The sequence below is a fragment of the Letharia lupina genome (assembly GCF_014066315.1).
Source record: "Letharia lupina isolate WasteWater1 chromosome Unknown contig_9, whole genome shotgun sequence".
NCBI lineage: Eukaryota > Fungi > Ascomycota > Lecanoromycetes > Lecanorales > Parmeliaceae > Letharia > Letharia lupina.
The window spans coordinates 1,865,057-1,884,721 of NW_023502978.1; the positions used below are offsets into that span (position 1 = coordinate 1,865,057).

Consider the following 19,665-nt stretch of genomic DNA (forward strand, 5'->3'; position numbering starts at 1 on the left):
ATTGAAGCCCCGTCTGATGGATAGGGGTAAGCCAAAGCAACTCAGATGTACAGTGAGTACCGAGCGCCTTGTGAGTATTACCATAACATTCATACATCCCCGCGCAGCAGATGGCGAGATCCCTGCAAATAAGCTCCCAGTGCATCGAATCAGTCAATTAAGCCTCACCCTTGTGGTGCTTCTTCTTCTTCTTTTTCTTCTCCAACATCTCGACGGCACCAGCCTCGGCGTCCTCATCGTCCCTCTTTCTCTTTTTGCTAGTATCCAAATCGGCTTTGGATGCCTTTCCGGCTTTCTCCGCCGCCTTCCTTGCCTTTTTGATCTCCTTTTTGCTAATGGCCACAGGCTTACCATCGGCTTCAAACTTGATCTCACCTCTCTCAAGCTTCCTCTTATACCGACTGATCGTAAGACCTGCCTCTTTGGCCAAAGCACCGAATTCTGCGTCGTCCCTTTCCTCCCGTCGCTCTATTTGCTCTGCTCGCTTCTGCCGTCGCTCCTTACGGTCGAGTCTTCGAGCCAATTTCTCTCTCTGGAGCTTTTTCGATTTGCTCCTGTCCTCTGATAACACGAGCTTTCGAGCGTGTCGCTCCTTCTTCCGGGCCTTCTTGGCTTCTTTGGTGTTTCCGGTTATAGGTGATTGCCAGTTGGTCTCCTGTTGGGTAGGGGAAGGTGGCGAGTCAGGAGTGTCCGCTGACACTGTTGATATCGTTTCAGACTTGTCGTCTCCGTTGGCCTCGTGATCTTCAACTCCATTGGTCTTTGCTGTCTTTGTGGTCGTTTCACTCGCTGCTTTAGGCTGGGTTGCCGGTGGAGATATTGGAGGCTCTGGCTCATCTTCCATTTCCTCATCGGAGCTCTCTTCCTCTTCTTCGTCAGGGGCATTTTGGTCCTCCTGCATGGCATCTTCCACAACCTCTTCGATCGGCTTGATGTGATTCGACTCCTTCTTGTCTTTCTTCGACATTTGAGGTGCTGGCTCTTCGGCTACTTCTTCGATCAACTTCGGCTTGTCCTTCTTGGATTTCTTGGAGACTGGTTCAGCTGCAGCTGGCTCGTCACCAGCAAGCCCATCAGCATCCGGGTTGTATTTCCGGGCTTCTTTTACTTCCCATTTACCAGGCGTAAATGAGACACCGTTTGGAGCTATTGCGACACCCTTTGATCGTAGAGGCTTCCCTTCTAAACTTGCTAGTCGGCGCTCAATCTTCAGCCGATTGTCAACTCCAAGTGCAGATTTCTCTTCTTCTGTGACGAGATCCCCCTTGCCTTCTCCCTCTGCGCTCCAGTCCGCCAGAGCGTCAACGCGGAGTCCCAGCGCCGCCTTAGTGGCTAACATTCGGGCTATTTTGCCCTTGTTCTTCCCTGTAGCCTGGCCTATCAGGGATGCGTGGTAAATCAATCCATATTTGGGAGTGTCGTGCTTTGTTTTCAAAGCGCGAAACAAGGCCTTTTCAGCACCCAGAATCTGGATCGTACTTGCTGGACTCTTGGCTAGGTTCATGAGACTTCCCGCATGGGCAATTAGCCGAGCGCCGACGAGGTCGCCGACCAAAGCAGTCAGATTGGGAGCGATTGCGGCCATTCGAGCGGAGAGATAACCAGAGAGTTGCTGGCGATATTCGGTGAAACTGACAACCTGCTCGGCAAGCGCTTGAATGTTCTCAAGATCTTCAGTGGTAACCTCAGTACCCATGGAAACTTCTGCGGCAGCTTTGACCGCGGCCTCTATCTCTTCGGGCAGTATCTCCGCAAGGTCTGCTTTCGCAGCACTTGTTCGCATACCCATGCTTAGAATGACACGTGCGTAGGCAAGGTTATCGTTCACGATTCTGCCCATCTCGGGAAAATGCCAACCATACCATTCCTTGACACGCATTGCGTAGGTGTTCAACTCCTTGTCGAGATCATCTAAAAGCGAGATGGCCTGAACAATCATAGTATCTACCTTGTCCGGCGAAAATTTGAGCTTGTGCCTCGAAAGCGAATGTGAGAGACCTAGAGACATTGAGGAGATGTCTTGCGGAAGAAGGCCAGGGATCAAAGAAGGAAGGTGGTTGCGAATGGCTCGGTAGAGGTCTTGTGTACTGGAGTCGGATATGAGATTGAGGGACAATTGTGGCAGCTTGTTGATGGCATTGGCTGTATACATCGTCAACTAAGAATTCATGGTCTTGAGAACCAGTACTCATCGTACCGAGCTTAGGGTCAGCGACCGCCAGAGAGACTTTCTTTTCATCCTTGATCGAGTCTAACAAGCCCGACAGTCGAGGCGTAACTTTGCCCTCCACCAGAGCAGCGGTTTGTTCAAGGGCTGTAGCAGCGCTGTCGAATTTATGAAAATCTTTCAATTTAAGACTGCACGACAAGAAGAACGTGATTAGTACTGATCTGATCTAGTATCGTCCATCGCCTATAAGCCCCAAAATTGTTCGAATATACGTACAGGCTGCAAATGCCCTCAGCAGTCTCGTCTTCGGCTGCAAAGCCATCTTGCTTTAATATTTTTGAGCTCTTCGCTTTCAGAAGTGCATACCCCACAGGAGTCTCTCTAAACGATTATTAGCGTGGAAGAAAGGGCATTGACAGCTTGTGTAGTGTGCATACTGAAGGATGAAGAGCCCCATCGTAGGCAAGAATGTAGGAGGTGGTTGCCGTTTCTGATGTTGCAGGTGCGCTCTTGCGAAAGATATCCGAGAAAGTTTTCGTGAGGTTGGAGAAAATTCGCTAATTTCTAATGCGGCTTAGCTTCTGTTTCCGGCCTTGGCATTCTGCGATATCGAGCTCGACTGCATCTGCGACTCGCCCCACCAGGGTTCCTTTTGCTTAAAGCCATCCACTGCCATGGAAGGCCTCTTCTTCAACGTAAATGGCGGGTATGAAGAGCATTCTTAATCGACCATTAGGAAAGTCCATTATTGATCATTGCAGGTACATTGAGGGAGTAGTACGAGGATATCGAAACAGTCTTCTCAACGGCCAGAACTACAGTAATCTTACACAATGCGAAACCATTGATGGTACGTGGCTCCCTTGTCCAAGGCAAAGCTTAGGCGCTCATTACCTGCAGATGTCAAGCTACAATTGTCCCCCGCCTATGGCGATTTTCTCGCATCGCTACCGCCTAATCCATCCACCTCATCCCTCGCCAACAAGACTACAGACAAGTTAGTCGCAGAGTTCAGATACATCCAAGGGCAGGCCGTGGGAACTTTAGCAAAATTCATGGAATACCTTACATACGGCTACATGATCGATAACGTGGCGCTACTTATCACAGGTACCCTCCATGAACGAGACACACGTGAGCTGCTAGAAAGATGTCACCCCCTCGGATGGTTCGAGACGATGCCAGTACTTTGTGTAGCAACGAATATCGAGGAATTGTACAACTCTGTCCTGATCGAAACGCCGCTTGCCGCGTACTTCAAGGGCTCCTTGAGCCATCAGGACCTTGACGAGCTTAACATTGAGATCATCCGCAACACCCTATACAAGAATTACCTAGAAGATTTCTACAAATTTGTCACAGAACATCCTGAGCTGAAAGACACTCCTACATCGGAAGTCATGGCTGAAGTGCTGGAATTCGAGGCCGATCGCCGAGCCATCAACATTACCTTGAATTCTTTCGGTACCGAGCTGTCAAAGCAGGATCGAAACAAGCTCTACCCGAGCTTCGGGGGCTTATATCCAGAGGGTACCTTGATGCTGTCGAGAGCAGACGACATTGAAGGGGTTTCACTTGCCGTCAGCGGCAACCATGACTACAAGTCGTATTTCGACAGCGTTGGCATGAGTGGAGGTATGGGCGGTTCTGGGCCTGGTAATATGAGCGGTGGTGGCGGCAGTGATGGAAAGAGTTTGGAAGATATGTTTTACCAGAAAGAGATGGAGATATCAAAGTCAGCCTTCACGAGGCAGTTCACTCATGCTGTCATATATGCGTGGGTAAAATTGAGAGAACAGGTACGTCGGTACTCTCCGGCTTGACACAAGATTATCTGACTAATTGGCGGATAGGAAATACGCAACATAACCTGGATTGCGGAGTGTATCGCACAGAATCAGAAGGAGCGGATAGGTAATTACATCAGTGTATTCTAAGCTTGAAGAAATAACTTTTGCGTCGAAGATGGCTGCATGTCATGAGGCGTTGTGGAATGTGCATATCCCATTGCTTGGTGTTGGGCTTGGGATACCTGGGATAAGACTGTATATCAATGAGAAACTCACCTGAGTATCTTCCGTTTTCATTCGGAAGCTATGATGCTCTAAAATCTCCCAGAAAGGAGATCAATACACGTCTGCTATCATGCTTTAATTGCTGTCTGATTTGAACCTCTCTCGATCTTTCATAGCAGTCCTCGGAGTGGAAGAAAGCTTTCAGCCGAGATATAGGATGCATGTTCGCCTCATTCCACGACAGGTTGAGCATCGCACTGCATCACCTTTCTTCTTCGTTCTGCCTAAGTATTAAGATGTCACCGAACATATGATCACTGCCACAGCATCATTCCGCATGTTTTTGTTGGCTGAGCGAGAGCAATGGCGTTTGGTGCTCTTCAGTCACAAGTCTTTATGCCCTTCTTGTGCTCATTTAGACGTGTGGCTTAGGACTCGCGTAGCAGTCCCGGAATCGAAACATCAACGATGACCAATTGCGGTATCACGTGCGATGGACAAGGTCCAGAAGGTATCGATTTCGATCCCGAACGGAACTTCACTACGAAAATAGCGCTTTACGTACTATGTTATTACGACCAAGATGTGTTCCCATTGCAGACAAACCGTTCATATCATCAACGGCAGTCTTTTGGGCCTAGTTTTAGGATCTTCTGGAGCTGCGGCTGGCGCAGCCGTAAACGGAGTCATATTTGATAACATCGCCAGTGACTCAGGCCTCAAGAAAAAAGAAATTGCTGAACTTTTGCTTGCTAATGGAACGGTATCCGGACAATGTCACTACGAGTCTTTTCGGTGCCTTTCTAGCCAGCTAGTTGAGTGATGTTGAAATCATCACACGGAACAATGTTTCGCTTAGTGAGGCACTGCCTGACTCTACCGGGGACGCCCGCCAGAGCTCAAGACCAATTATCCCTCCTCATTCAGCAGGATGTCACCTCAAATTCCGGTGGTGGTCGGCAGCCAAGATCATTGTGGTATACCGGATTATGAAGTCAGCAGAGCCCAGATGCAAGACGGACAACTCGCAACGTATTGCGCTCCTTACCCACGCTCTCGGCCAGTCTCCCTCGAATCCTGATGTAATCCATGAATCCATGCAGGACCGTTTCCATCAACCTCATCGATAAGAACCAGTCCCTGGCCTAAAGACGCGTTGCACGTTACCTGCAGGGCCTGTAAGGCATGTAAGGCATGAGTCTACTCGGTACAGGTCCGCGTATACCGGCCCTGGCGACTCATACCTTTGAAGAGGTAGCGGAAAAGACCATCTCGGTAGTTAAAGATCGTCGAGACAAGGAAGAAGTTGCGAGGGAAAGAAATTGGAGTCTAAAGTAATGGAAAGGGTGCAACGGTCAATTACGACGGTGGGTCTTGTGGATTTCCTCGAGGCTGGCACGAGTCCCCACATCCATGAGCCGAGCTATTCGCAGCAGGGTCTAGATCTCTTCAGGTAGCATTTCGTGTGCACATCAAATCCTCTGTTCCGCAGAGCATGATGAATGCTCTCTCAGTGACCCAATCAGAAATCGTTCCTCGAATGGCTAGGACGGTAGATGTGATGCCCGCACAATTGAGGGAATGAGTCTCGGTCTTGACATGCAAGGATGAGACTGCAGGACACCGTAATACACTTCAAACTTCTACCGCCATGGTCTTAAGCACGACCTCTCGCCTGCCTTGTCAAACAAACAAGATGGTGGATCTTGAGCCCCGCATTGAAGTCTACGGGGAATATTGATTAGTACGCCATCAGCCGTGTGGGTGAAAAAATGTCATTGGTCGATTGTTTAAGCGCTCAAGGCTAGCAGGGATTCCCCGCTCGGTCACACCCCGGATCTTCAGACCCCTCAGGCCTCAACGCTGGTGACGCGCCCGGAGCTCTTCGATCAAGCTCAGATTCTCAAGCAAACAGCTTATTGGTATGCAGTCCGAGTCCTCTCGTCCCGCCTTAAGCCCCAGCCATTTAGACAAAGGAAACAGCTATCCCTGCAGGTCGAATATTATTGCATCATACTCGGGAGAAAAGTGTCGTTCCTGTCCATGTCGTAACCCCGCAGACGTTGAAAAGATCAGGCACGAGTGTCATGGGTAGAGCATAGACCATCTACCAAATATTAAAAGTAGGTCAGGATTGCAACTTCTCCTCATCGCTCTCTTCCAAGCTTCTTCCACATCTAGCTGCTTGTCAAATCCGACCTTTTACAAAGCGAACAGCTAACCGATATGATTTTCCCTCTCCTTGCTTTGTCTGCGCTCTCGCTCGGAGCTTTGGCTCAAAACTCAAGCGGTTCAAGTGTCTTCACCAAGTACACAATCTCTGCGCCTGGCATCAACGCAAGCTTCATACCTTACGGCGCCCGTCTTACAAACCTCTTAGTCCCAGACAAGAATGGAAAAACCCAAGATGTTATTCTCGGCTACGACAGTGGCACTACATACCTGAACGACACCGAAACCGATCACACATACTTTGGAGCAGTAGTGGGTCGCTATGCCAATCGCATTAAGAACGGCACTTTCACTGTGCAGTGCGTACGCTCCGATTTCACATTTTCTTTGTCGGATCAGTCTCGAGATGTGTCTTGAGAGTCTAGAGCCTCCGAACCCCGCTACGATCCCACAAGTAAGCAATGCTGACTGCGAAACTGTAATCCAGAGGCGTCACCTCCCACATTCCTGAAAATGAGCATGGCGGAGAAGACACATTACACGGCGGCAATGTGGGATACGACCAGAGGAACTGGACGGTGGTCTCCAGCAATACAAGCTCGATCACCTTCTCGCTCCTCGACCAAGGATATGAAGGCTTTCCTGGGACCGTCATCACGTACGCAACGTACACAGTGTCTTCTGGTCCAACGTGGACTTCCAGACTTGTGTCAATACCTCTCGACGAACCGACTCCCATCATGCTTGCCAACCACGTCTACTGGAACCTTGACGCTTTCTCCAACCCATCAGACCTGACAATTTTGAACGATACACTCCACATGCCCTACTCTGCGCGCTATGTGCAGATCGACAACATTGAAGTACCTAATGGCACGATCGGCATCGTCAACGGCTCATCCCTTGATTTCACCTCTCCAAAACAAATTGGAAGGGACATCCTCAACGCCATCGATGACTGTGGATTCAATTGCACCGGCTACGACAATGCCTTCATCCTTGACCGTCCCCGGTACTCCGCGCCAGAAGCTACAGATATCAGCGTCCTCACAATGTATTCCAACGTCACTGGTATTCAGCTGGATGTCTACACCAACCAGCAGAGTCTGCAGCTCTATGCGTGTGACAACCTCAACGGCACCATTCCTGTCAAGATGAGCCAGCAACATGGGAATAGCACCTCGTATGTGCCGAAATTCGGATGTCTGGTGATTGAGACTCAGCAATGGATTGACGGCATTAACAATCCGCAATGGGGACAAGACCAATACCAGATCTATACCCCTACGACTCAGCCAGCTGTGAATTTTGCCCAGTACGACTTCAGTATTGTGGGATCGTGAGATAGCCAGGAGGAGGGGATGCTGAGATGTACGAGCATGTAAATATAAGTGAGTAGGACAGGAATTAGATAATGAATTGATTATCAAAACGCTTCTTCGTGGTTCTGCCTTGCGCGCTGCCATGAATGTTGGCGGTCATTGTAGTGCGAATCCTGTAAACCTTGACAAGACCAACAACTTTGACAGCATTATGGAAAACGAAATATATATTCTATATACCGACTGCAAATTCAGCCGGCTTAACACCCATAGTCGTGTACAATCTGAAAAGGGCCAGCATCTGCCAAGCTTGCCAGGGTTAATGTCCGAATCATCGGACTTAAGCGCCAGACTAGCGCTGGCTTTGTTTATTATCTTTTGGGACTTCGAACTTCTTCAGCCCACCTACTCGCGCAACACAACAACGAGTTCGTGTATTGGAGTGACTTCACGAAATACTTTAGAACGTGTCCAGCTCTAATTGAGGGACTGTGACCGCAAACATGGCACCCACCAAAGACATGCTGCTCTCTTCACCCGATCCACTTGGCATGTCGAATGGGAGCATCCCTAGCCATTCACCAACGAAAGAAGGCCGCCGCTCTTTAACCACCCCACGCAAAGCCTTGATCGAAGCATCGGGTAACGCACAAGTTCAGGAATTCTACATCAATACCCCACCAAATCCTAGGCGCAATGTGTCACCCATGAAGTCGCCGAGGCAAACAACACACCACACAAGTCCATGGCGGATCCGCCTTACAGTCCAAGCTGAGCAAGTCAATGAAATACAGAGATCAGAAATCTCCCCTACAAAACGCCTAACAGAGCAGACCACTACCGTTACGGTGCCCTTGAAAGGCGGCGACGATACACCACCAGTCGTGGAGAAGAAGGGAAGAGGCCGACCGAGAAAGTCGCTTGATAATCCAGTGAAGAGGGCAGGTACCCCAAAACCAAAAGCAGGAGGGAGACGAAAAACTATACTTGAGTCTCCGAAGAAGCAAGAGGTGGATGCACACAGTGAGACAGCCACGCCACCTAAGAAGCCCAGAGGAAGGCCAAGAAAGAGTATAGAGCCCAAGGATACTGAGGCCAGCCTGGGTCTATCACAAAAGAATGACCTCGATGTGTGGTTGGGATCATCATTAGTTGGTGGAGAAGAAACGGCTGAGACAAGGTCAAAAATTGGACGGACGAAGAGTAGGGGAAGGAGGCAGGAGATCACACCTATGAAAATTGCTGTGGATTCGGATATTGAAAGCCAATCTAGCTCAGCAGGAGTTGCGAGAGATGTCCCCAAAGAGCTAGCGTGGACACTCAAAAGTCAACAGGGTGAGGAAGAACAAACGGACCAGAAACTATATCAATCGCATGAGGCGCTCACACCGCAAATAGAGCAGAGCTTAGTTTCGGGAATGTCTTGCAGGCAGTCCGCCCTTGGACAGCAAGATGAAGATGGGTGGCGATCCATGATCAATCGCGACACTCGCTCACGTAGCCCACATGGAGACGATGCTCAGGATCAAACAGAATTCGATCCGACTGGTCAGTACCAAGAGTATAACTCCATACTCGAGAGTGAGGGTTTTAGTATGGTATCAGTATCATCGCTACCATCCATGGGAGACAATTCTGTCAGTTCCCCGCAGCAGTATGGAAGCCTGCATGAGCATACTCCAACCATTACATCCTCACCCTCAGTCTCACCAGCACCCGAGGCTTTCAAGAATCGGTCATCGCCACGTCAACTTGATATTCCGTCAGATGGGACACCCAAACTTGCGAAAGTTGTTCGCGCAGGTATCGCACTCCAAGGAGTGCTGAGCCCCAAAGACCGAAGCCAGAAGCTGGATTCGTCGTCCCAAGGGTCTCAGAAGCCGTCCCCGGTCTTGGCCGTAGAGGAGCCAGCACCTCAGCGCGAACTCTCGCATCGTGTGCCAAAGGACAAATTGCCAGAAGAGCGTTTAGACGACCTATTTCGAGGCTTTGGTGCAGGTACGAGGAGGGAATTGAAAGCTGGCCTTAGACTCGGGGAAGAACTTTTAAAGAGACAGCGGCAAACTTCACGGGAATCTGTTGCAGGCATGAAGGTAGGAGACGACGTCTTTCAGCAGACAAGTAACCCCAGTAACCCTCAACTACCTGCCTCTGATCCCAAAGAAGGTCACCTTATGAAAGCCCCAGGATCTGAAAGGCAAGTCAGGTATCCTCTACTCTCGAATAACCAGTTACCCAGTCCAGAGAGAAGTTTGGTGGATGAGGAAGATGACCGTATGAGCTGGAAAGCAGACACTCCGATCAAGCAAGAAGTGCCCGCGTCGATGAGCGCCCAGGTTCTCGTGAGTGACGAGTCGATAGGACCAAACGCCTCGGCCATCGATCACACAATGATTGCAAGAAAAGAAGAGTGGCAGCGAGAAAGGGAGGCTGTGAGCAAGCAGATCGAGATGGCCAACAACAGTCAAGTCATCGTCATCGATAGTGATGATGAGGAAGAAGAAAAGCAAGACCTGGAGGAGAATGTAGCTGACAGCGATATCTGGCAAGCAGAAGCGCAATCTGCAGATCAGTCTAAAGAGACGACGCCCGAGGCATCGGATGTTTTTCTACAGCCGGAGTTTCTCAAGCCTCGTAGGAGCAAAATACCAAGCCCTTGGAGGCGCAATAGCCAAGTCATCTACAGCGATGAAATGGAGCCCACAGAGTCGGACTTGTTTTGGCAGCCGGATCAGTCCCAGGCAAGAGCTTCGAAGAGACGAAATGCTCGGAAGGGCAAAAGTCAAGATCATTCGGACATATCAGCAGACTCCGTTCTCGATATTTCGCTGGAGAACACGAGGAAGGCTGAAGCACAAATCCAACTAGAAGCATCAAAGGCCTGGCCTGTTGAGAGTCCGCTCCTTAGCAACGACGAAGACAGCAACATAGCAACGTCTGCGGAACACACACATGACCACGGCTCCATACAACACACTGACCAGACAACAAAGTCTCCCGTGATCGTAACGCCTAGCGAGAACCATGCTGTGCTAGAGTTGCCTCCCACTCCGACCACTCCGAAGGAAGCCCTTCTGAAACATGTCATAGAGGTCTCGGAGAAGATTACAACTCTGAAAGTCACAGAAGGCACGTCAGTTGAGCCCATCTTGCGAACCTCAAAGGACAGCGAAGCTGCTATCGACCCACGTCTCCTTCAAAAGAAGACAGGCCCACTAAGCGTCTCTAACCGACCTGACCGACCTATCCGACCTATCCGACCTATCCAGTCCTTGCAACTCACACATTCCTCAACTTCTTGGCTCTCCCGCCTCACTGCCCCCATCTGGTCTGTCTTCGCGCAAGCCGCTTCCCTCCTCCCCGCAGCAACAAAGGAGGACATCCTGTGCTCTTCTCCGCATGAACCTCTATGCCAGCTTACACCCTGGGAAGAATGCCATTTCCGCGCTCTCGGTCCTCTCTACTACGGCTCCCTCCTCTACGGAGCCCACCTTTTCCCTTTCAACCCACGCTCTCCATCTGCACGCTACTGCGGAGCGTATGTCACTACTAAACTTGGCTGGTCTCGAAAGATAACCCCAGAGGACTGTGGCATTACCGATGCTTTCATGGTCTTATTGGATGAGCGCGGTTTTGCACTGGGTGAGCCGGGAGCGCGGTGGATTGATGAGGGGATGGTCATCGCCATGTGCGTAGCGCTTTGGGTGGGTATGGTCAAGAGAGGGGAGATTGAAGTTGATAGGTCGAAGGGAGAGAGGATTGGACTGAGAGATCAGGGTGATAAAAAGTGGACGAAGGATGATATCGATTGGGCGAGTAACGAGAGTGCGTATTTTGAGCGGAAGAGGAGGGAGTTCGATGGGTTACCTAGTTGGAAGAACAAGGCCTGATGCGTTGTAGCTTGTCTCGTCGGTTAGAGAAGCTGGACACTTTTGTGCCAGTAATAGCGGGTCGAATCCCTTGGTCTGCATAGCAGTTTGTGACCTGATCGTAGCTCTTCCTACATGCGAGGACGTGGCAATCCTACATGCAGCTTATTCCATATAGATCTCATCCCTCAGCCTCCTGAGAAACCCGGGTCCTGCTCCACTTGCACTCGTCTCCACTCCTCTGACCGCACTTCCCTCTCTCTTCTCCAGCATAGGCCTCCCACTAGCTTTCCCCCTTCCTTCCCTATCTTCAACAACAGCCTCCAATCCATCGAGCCACTTTCCCCTCGCTCTCTCCTCGCTCGTACCCTTCCATATCTCGCACACATCCCTCAATTCCTGTACTCTCGCTTTGGCCGTTGCCAAATCTCCTCGCTCCAGCATCTCCAATACTTCCTGTTTAAACCGAGCCAGGGCAGCTTGGCCTTTGGACTCGAGATCCGGATCTACGTTCGGCGCAGAGACGGAGATGAGAGAAGATGTAGTCGTTGCCAATAGGGAAGGCGGCATTGGGAACGACAAGGCGAGGTTGAAGCGCTGGATTACGGTCTGCAAAGACGAGCGGACTTGCAGGAAGATCCGGAGGTGGGGCAGAGCTTCGGGTTCTCTCTTCGATGGATCGGATGGGAGGGAGGGTTTGCGAGGGGCGCTCGGTGATGCCGGCTGGCTGCCATGCCTGGTCCGCGCAGGTGACGAGGGGACGTCCGTGGGCGAGGACGCAGCGTCCAAGCCTTTTGGCACGAATCCCCGTATCGCCTCGTCCAGACGCCCGCTCGATGAGAGCGAATCGGCAAGCGACAGCGCTTCCCCGCGCAGCAATTCGACTTCGTAAGCGAGCCGCGAGCTGGTGCGCAGGATGTCGTCCGTGAGGCTCGTGAGGGTTGTGGAAAGGCGGGTCGTCTGGGCGGCGAGGGCGGAGATTTGGGTTTGGGTTTGGGTGGCTATGGATGAGAGGGTCGGGGTGGGCTTCGAGGTGGTGGTGGGGAGGGTGTCGTTGAGGTAGGCGGTTGGGGAGAAGGTGGGTGAGAGGAAGGGGTGGAGGAGGGGTTCGGCGATGTGAGGGTTCGGAGGTCGGGACAGTTCCATTGCGAGGCTCGGATTTGAGCTGTCGTCAATGTGGTAGAGATCCGAGGGTCTCTTCACTTTAAATCCCTTTGAAAGTAAGGTGTTGTTTTAGTGTAGTGGTGCTGCTTGAAGATTCCCGTCTCTTGTCCCACTCCCCACATTTTTGATAGAGCTGGCTGACGTTCCTGAGCTATTATAGCTGCCGGAGCTAAGATAACGATAACCTGGCAAGGATCTGGGGTTGAATCCTTGGAGGCTCGCGATGGGATCACAGCCTTGTCCAAAACAATGTGGGATTGTTGCCTGAGAACAGCTCACCTAATACGCTCAGGATATGAGGTAATGGGTCTTCTTTTTTTGTTTGATACTTGGAGTTCTTAGATGTTTAGGTCATCGCATACTGAAGTAGAATCATTCTCACAACCCAAATATTTCTGGAACGGCAAGCACGTCTACGGCAAGAAGCCAAGCACAGACTCAATTGGAAGACTCACTTCCCCTTGACACACCACTTCCCACAACACTTAGACTTCATTTTAATAGCAACACTCCCACTCTTAATAGAACTCCCCAGTCGTTATTCTTTCCGAACACTATCTCTCTCTCTTTTTTCCCACATCTTAGCCTCTGTGGAAGGTTACACAACCAATACACTCTCCCACTGCCACCATGCCTCGCAAGGCGTTTGTTGCTGACCTGCAGGAGGCCACCAAGGTCTTTGACCGAATTAATGTGTCACGTCTAAAAGCAGGGGAGGAAGATGGCATGATCAACTTCCACTATCACATAAGTGACGGAGATGCTACAGAAATTACAATCATGGTTCCGGGTGAGTGAACCCCCTAGCTGTCTAAGGCATGGTGGTATGAGCAACCGACAATCAGAAAAAAGGATACCACGAGGAGCTCATCTGACGGAGATCACTGATTTTGGTTACAGATCTTGGAGAATATCCCGAATCACATATGTACATGTTTTACACGAATTCTGAAAATGTGCCCCAATCCATCCACTCAGCGTTAGACGACATGAGCAACTGCCCTGGCATGAAAGTCTCGGACATGATGGCCAAAATTGTTAAGACACTTGACAGGGCAACCGCGGGCTCCAGACACAATCCCGTGGACATTGACGATGGTGATCCTATGCAGATTGACTCCGATCTCGAGCCCGAAGAATCTGACGACCCAGATGAATATGACAGCGACGCCGGGGTCTGGTCCCCAAAATCGCCAAAGCATCACTCATCGAACAGTGCTCCGCAGCTGGGTCTGGGTGATCGCACCACTATCCGGGCCTCGAATGCAAGAATCCGCAAGGATCTTCGTTTGGCAAAAGACGCTGGCTTTCGAATTTCCTACCTCGGTAACTTGCTCAACAATGGCCAAGACGGATTTGTGACTATTGCATGCCGTGTTGCTAAGCTTGGTATCTCGGACGAAGCTTTACAAGCATGGCATCTGGAACAAAACCAGTACTTCATGCTGCTCATACGATACACCGCCGGCTACAAGGATTTAGACCGCCTTATCGGCCAGAGCATGTCTTATGGTAGTAGTGGAGTGCAAATGCGTGTGGGCTTGAGCTCCAAGTATAAGATTGCAATAGATGAGGCCATCGCTGCCTTCGCAGTCTTGGAAGACAAGAGCAAGTCTCGGAAGCTCATTACTACTCAAGCACCTAGTACGTCTAAGAAAGGAGTCTTAGGTCGTATCTTCATCGGCAAACCACTTGACGATGTCTTGAACGACCGACTCATACCCCTGCTCAGGTACCGCAAAGCAATGGGCTTTGACTGGAGTGGCGCCGAAGAGTTCTTCAATGATAATCAAGGCCGGAATCTCGATGAAGAAAATGCTATAGACCCCAAATACTGGGCCGAGAGTCCTTCCAACCATCTGGAGACATTACCAAAGCTCGTGACCCAGGATCATATGACCGGTAACCAGAAGGAGCGCTCATTTCCTCTGGCGGCCATGCAATTCGCACTGCGTCACCTTGTCCGATGCACAGAATTCTGCTTGGTTTGCAACTGCAAAGTGGAGGCCGATTTCGAAGCTCTGAAACCCTATGTCTGCTCGAGACCATTATGCTTATACCAGTATATGAGCTTGGGTTTCGGACCGAGCATCGAACACGAAATCATAACGCAGCCTCATGTCGTCGATCTTCTAGTCAGCTTCTGTTACACGAGTGCCACTTATCGCAAGCTTCGATACCTTCCTACTGGTATGGCTCTTATGGTTCCAGCACCAAAACTCATGACGGACCGCCAAGCCTCTAATATCAGCTATGAAATGTCATACCCTCCCTTACCCTACCCTATGACTGATGGAGTCAACTCTTATCAGACTCCTAAGAGACAAGGATTCGTGCAAGAAATCTCAACCTACAAAGCAAAATTTGATCGCCAGAAAATGGAGCTTCTGTTTCCCCCCGGCGCCGCGCAAGTGCTGTATCCTGGCAATTGGGTATCTTTTGTTCTTCCCACGCTACAAGAGGAACGTTATCATTGCAGAGTGATCGAGGTATTGTATCCAGCGGTCAAACTAGCTGCACCAGTGGTTCGGGCTGTGAGGAAGACTGGAAAAGCTGACCAGCCGGCTGCTATGGGTGTCTCCCAGCGACACCTTTCGAGTACGAACAGAGCCAACATACCAAGCACTTTGACCCCAGCTACAACCCCCCCACCAACCATCTTCGCGGAAACCTCAACGAATCAGCACCCGGAGGTCCAATTCATTGTCTATGATCAGAATTTCGACGATCTCGACAACCATGAAAAGCAGGACTCAATCTGTATGCTGCTAGAGACCCTGCCCAGTGTGCAACAGATGGGCGATTATCTTCGGAGCAAGGGCGGCCAGGACACTTCCTTACGCCAATGGGCTGAGCGAATCTCACCAGCAGCGCTTGGTGTCCTTCGTTGGATTATTGCTTCAAATCGCTCCTGCATCATCCAAGTCGACAGCCTCGAGGGAAGCGACCGTAAGTCTGAAGAGAGAGTTTCCGGGATGCCTGGCTGGATGCAATTCCGCTTCGCTCAAGGTGCCCCAGACAAAGAACAGAGATTCGTGACATCGATACGTGATACAACACCGAATGCGAAACATCCTACCATCTTTGCGTGGCATGGTAGTCCCTTGCACAACTGGCACGGCATCGTCAGAGAGGGTCTGCATTTCGAGAAGACTGATCATGGCAGAGCTTTCGGCAATGGTGTCTATCATTCCTTGCACGCCCACACTAGCGTCGGGTACAGCAATATGGGAGTCTCGTATCGCGGCTACAGCGGTGAAGATATTGGATTAGCTCCCGGGATGTGGCCTCACAGTCAGCTGAGGATATCGCAGGCAATCGCCCTGAATGAGATTGTGAATGCCCCTTCGCAGTTTGTTAGCAAGAATCCGCACCTTGTCGTGGCCCAGCTCGACTGGATTCAGTCGCGTTATTTGTTCGTCAGGTGCAACATCCAGGGAATGCAGCTTCAGGATAGTCCACCGACCCAAGTGTACGAACAAGATCCTTCGTATACGCCTGTTGGGGAGAAGAGCTCACAGATTATTATGCCCGTCACTGCGGTCAGCAAATCCCGGAGACCTGTGTCAAAGGCTGTCACCGTTAAGACTGGAAATAAGAAAGTTAAAGTTGCAAATGTACAAGAGCTGGAAGAAATTGCCATGATAAGTGATAACACGGACTATGAAGATCTTGAGGTATTGTTTTCGGACACAGAAGAGAAGACAGAAGCTCCTCCGTCACAGTCGAACAAAGGAAAGGGCAAAGCTCTTCCGAAGCTCCCATACTCAGCTAGACCTGATGCATCGAAGACAGACTTTGTGCCCGGCAGTCTCAATCACAAAACGCTCCATCTACTCGAGCCACCTTCCTACGCGACCTCAATGGCCACCAAAGCGCTACAACGGGAATTGACCGCCACGCTGAAAGTCCAGGACACACACCCAGCTCATGAATTGGGATGGTACATCGACCGGGAACTCATCAACAATGTCTATCAATGGATCGTGGAATTACACTCTTTCGAATCGCACCTTCCCCTAGCCGAAGACATGAAGTCTAAAGGCATCAAGAGTGTGGTCATGGAGATTCGATTCGGCAAGAATTATCCTATGAGCCCACCCTTCGTCCGTGTCCTTCGTCCTCGTTTCTTGAGCTTCATGTCAGGTGGAGGCGGTCACGTTACCGCTGGTGGGGCACTGTGCATGGAGCTCCTTACCAACTCTGGCTGGAGCGCTGTCTCGAATATCGAATCAGTTCTCTTGCAGGTCCGACTCGCAATGTCGTCCACGGATCCAAAGCCAGCACGTCTAGAGCCAGGAGTTGTTAGGGACTATCAGGTAGGAGAAGCTGTGGAGGCGTTCGTTAGGGCCTGTCATACACACGGCGTAAGTACATATCCCAAATACAAAGTGGCATTCAATCTAACTCGGAGACAGTGGGAAGTACCCGAGGACTTCAAATCGTCACATGGGGGAGTAATGGGTGGAATCTCCGGCTTCAGGCAGAGATAATGATCAGACTTGAGGACAATCGTGCGACACTGCTCGGTGTTCAAAGCGTTGGGTGTGTTTAACTCACGGAGTAATGACTAGTAGTGCATTAAGGAGCTATGAGGTAATGCATTACGGGATACGAGGCCATGCGATCAAAGGAAAGCGGAAAAGGGAAGGCATGAATTGTCTGGGAGGGGATCATGATGATATCGGGAATAGAGTCGTCTCGGTTTTTCTTCAGCATAGGCAGTGGTTCGTCTTCTCAATGCAAACATCTTTCAGAAGCGTCTTGTGCCCAGTGGAATGGGTAGCATTGAAGGCCACGAAAAGAAAGAAAAGGCCGCGCCAAAACATTCTGCTAAATTACCTATTCGTTTCCAAACCTGCGTCCTGAATGCAAAAATCAAGCTTATTCCCTTGGTTGATGATGCTTCAGGTCAAGCTGTTCACGTATGAAGTCTATTGGGGTGGGGTGGTGTCGCAGGTACTCCGTGAGGTACCTCTGACCCACACCAGCACCATTAGAAGACGACGCTAGATCAACATCTTCTTTGATAATCCGCAACGCCCACAGGCAATAGATCCAACTTTGATTGCTGAATCAAGGTATATGCGGGCCACTGGGATGGTCGAATGTCTGCCTGGAGATATGAAACAGCATGATGACTCGTATTGGCGAGGGGCTGTGAAGATGCCGCCTGCGCCTCAGCCCGTCCTCAACGGAGGTAGATTCCTCTCCTTACAGCTTCACAGTTATTCGTCTCTTACACCTACTTCTCAACTCTTAATCCCTCTCTTCTACTTCCTGCCGTGAAAGTCTCAAGCTGCCCGCCAGTCTTCGCTATTTCTGCTCCACCATGCACACCAGGCCGAGCACTGTGCCCCTACGGCCCTCGACCTCAACCTCTGCCGTCACTTCTAACTCAAGCCGTGACGGAGTCTACAAAGAGTTCTACCAAAATAGCACCGCTCCTCGCATCAAAAGCGACGTAGTCCTCGTCGAAGCACTTCGCAAGCAATACCCCTCACTTCACGTCACCGTCGTTCCTAGCTACCAATGCAATTTCCTTGTGTACGCCGCAACCGGGCATGCCAGCGCAACCCCCATCGATGCAGAGAATGCCTCAACGGAGAACTTGAAACACAGACAATATATGGCACCGGCCAAGAGAATGGATGGCGGTTCGGGATTCCTCTATGACTCGGTGCAATTCGGGAAATGGATGTATAAGTGGGAGTCGAAAGAGTACATTCTCTACTATATCGCCGGATCCGACGGTCCCTACAATAGCCCTATGAACTACCTCCTTGGCTCCACGCCCATGGTGAATGACGAGCTCATGCTCGCGGCATGCAGATGGCAAAACTCCATCCGCAAGTCCGTCCTCGTCTTCGACGGTGGCTACTGGCAATACAGTTCTGAGCTCTGGCAAAGCATCCAGAAAGCGAATTGGGAAGACGTCATCCTAGACGCGGAGATGAAAAAGAACATTATTGGCGAAGTTACCAAATTCTTCAACTCGAAAGACCGGTACAAGAAGCTCCGTGTGCCGTGGAAGAGGGGCGTCATTTTTCATGGCCCGCCAGGGAACGGTAAGACGATTTCCATCAAGGCCATGATGCATTCGCTCTACGATAGGGATGACCCAATTCCCACGCTGTACGTGAGGAGTCTGGCAAGCTATGGGGGGCCGGAGCATGCGATCAGTTTGATTTTCAGTAAGGCGAGGCAAATGGCGTCGTGCCTCCTGGTCTTCGAGGATCTGGACAGTATTGTCTCTGATGCCGTCCGCTCCTATTTCTTGAATGAAGTGGATGGGCTGCAGAATAACGACGGCATCATGATGGTCGGGAGTACCAATCACCTCGAGAGGCTGGATCCGGGTATTAGCAAGAGGCCGAGCAGATTCGATAGGAAGTATCTGTTTCCGGACCCCAATATGGAAGAGAGGGTGAAGTACTGTGAATTTTGGAGAAAGAAACTGGACAGCAATGAGGACGTGGAGTTTCCGAAGGCTCTCTGCGAGGCGATCGCGGGCATTACGAAGGGCTTCAGTTTTGCTTATATTCAGGAGGCCTTTGTGGCGGCGTTGTTGGTTATTGCTAATGGAGATGCCGGCGAAGAGATAAAGGGAGAAGGGCCGTTTGGGAAGGAACACGAGTACAAGCGGTGTGTTTGCAAGAAGTCGGATTTCGAAATGATGGTGAGGAGCAAGGTGGAGGATGAGAAGCACTTGGAGAAGTATTTGCTTTGGAGGGAGATAAAGAAGGTGATCAAGACGCTGAGGGAGGAGCTGGAAATGGAGAAGGGTGTCGAGGGTTTCGCATGTGGCTTCGATTGTGAGAAGATTGGTACTTAGTGCATACACATATAGCATTAGGAGTAAGGCTTCATGATTTCTAACATTTTCGACCTGAATTCTCACCGTCCTACTTCCCTCGAATGTATGTGATTTCCTGATACAGATGGCACGGATT

General features: G+C 50.5%; 7 protein-coding genes across 7 annotated transcripts; 5 read left to right on the forward strand and 2 right to left on the reverse strand.

Annotated features, from left to right (window-relative positions):
• Positions 1 to 157: 157 nt before the first annotated feature.
• Positions 158 to 2,627, reverse strand: HO133_011016 (uncharacterized protein; the record flags this gene model as incomplete). The annotated part of the gene is made up of 4 exons (XM_037301865.1): positions 158 to 2,142; positions 2,198 to 2,358; positions 2,447 to 2,551; positions 2,608 to 2,627. 4 exons carry the CDS (start codon positions 2,625 to 2,627, stop codon positions 158 to 160), a joined length of 2,271 nt encoding a protein of 756 aa, XP_037153499.1.
• A 217-nt stretch (positions 2,628 to 2,844) lies between these two features.
• HO133_011017 (uncharacterized protein) lies at positions 2,845 to 4,107 on the forward strand (the record flags this gene model as incomplete). The annotated part of the gene is made up of 4 exons (XM_037301866.1): positions 2,845 to 2,876; positions 2,932 to 3,020; positions 3,071 to 3,969; positions 4,024 to 4,107. The coding sequence occupies 4 exons, from the start codon at positions 2,845 to 2,847 to the stop codon at positions 4,105 to 4,107; spliced, it is 1,104 nt and encodes a 367-aa protein (XP_037153500.1).
• A 2,304-nt stretch (positions 4,108 to 6,411) lies between these two features.
• HO133_011018 (uncharacterized protein) lies at positions 6,412 to 7,700 on the forward strand (the record flags this gene model as incomplete). Its single annotated transcript, XM_037301867.1, has 2 exons — positions 6,412 to 6,716; positions 6,845 to 7,700. The coding sequence occupies 2 exons, from the start codon at positions 6,412 to 6,414 to the stop codon at positions 7,698 to 7,700; spliced, it is 1,161 nt and encodes a 386-aa protein (XP_037153501.1).
• Positions 7,701 to 8,182: 482 nt separating this feature from the next.
• On the forward strand, positions 8,183 to 11,569 carry HO133_011019 (uncharacterized protein; the record flags this gene model as incomplete). Its single annotated transcript, XM_037301868.1, has 1 exon — positions 8,183 to 11,569. The coding sequence occupies one exon, from the start codon at positions 8,183 to 8,185 to the stop codon at positions 11,567 to 11,569; it is 3,387 nt and encodes a 1,128-aa protein (XP_037153502.1).
• A 144-nt stretch (positions 11,570 to 11,713) lies between these two features.
• On the reverse strand, positions 11,714 to 12,694 carry HO133_011020 (uncharacterized protein; the record flags this gene model as incomplete). Its single annotated transcript, XM_037301869.1, has 1 exon — positions 11,714 to 12,694. One exon carries the CDS (start codon positions 12,692 to 12,694, stop codon positions 11,714 to 11,716), a length of 981 nt encoding a protein of 326 aa, XP_037153503.1.
• Positions 12,695 to 13,342: 648 nt separating this feature from the next.
• HO133_011021 (uncharacterized protein) lies at positions 13,343 to 17,205 on the forward strand (the record flags this gene model as incomplete). Its single annotated transcript, XM_037301870.1, has 3 exons — positions 13,343 to 13,502; positions 13,613 to 17,079; positions 17,131 to 17,205. The coding sequence occupies 3 exons, from the start codon at positions 13,343 to 13,345 to the stop codon at positions 17,203 to 17,205; spliced, it is 3,702 nt and encodes a 1,233-aa protein (XP_037153504.1).
• Positions 17,206 to 18,044: 839 nt separating this feature from the next.
• On the forward strand, positions 18,045 to 19,547 carry HO133_011022 (uncharacterized protein; the record flags this gene model as incomplete). Its single annotated transcript, XM_037301871.1, has 1 exon — positions 18,045 to 19,547. One exon carries the CDS (start codon positions 18,045 to 18,047, stop codon positions 19,545 to 19,547), a length of 1,503 nt encoding a protein of 500 aa, XP_037153505.1.
• Between the last annotated feature and the right edge of the window lie 118 nt (positions 19,548 to 19,665).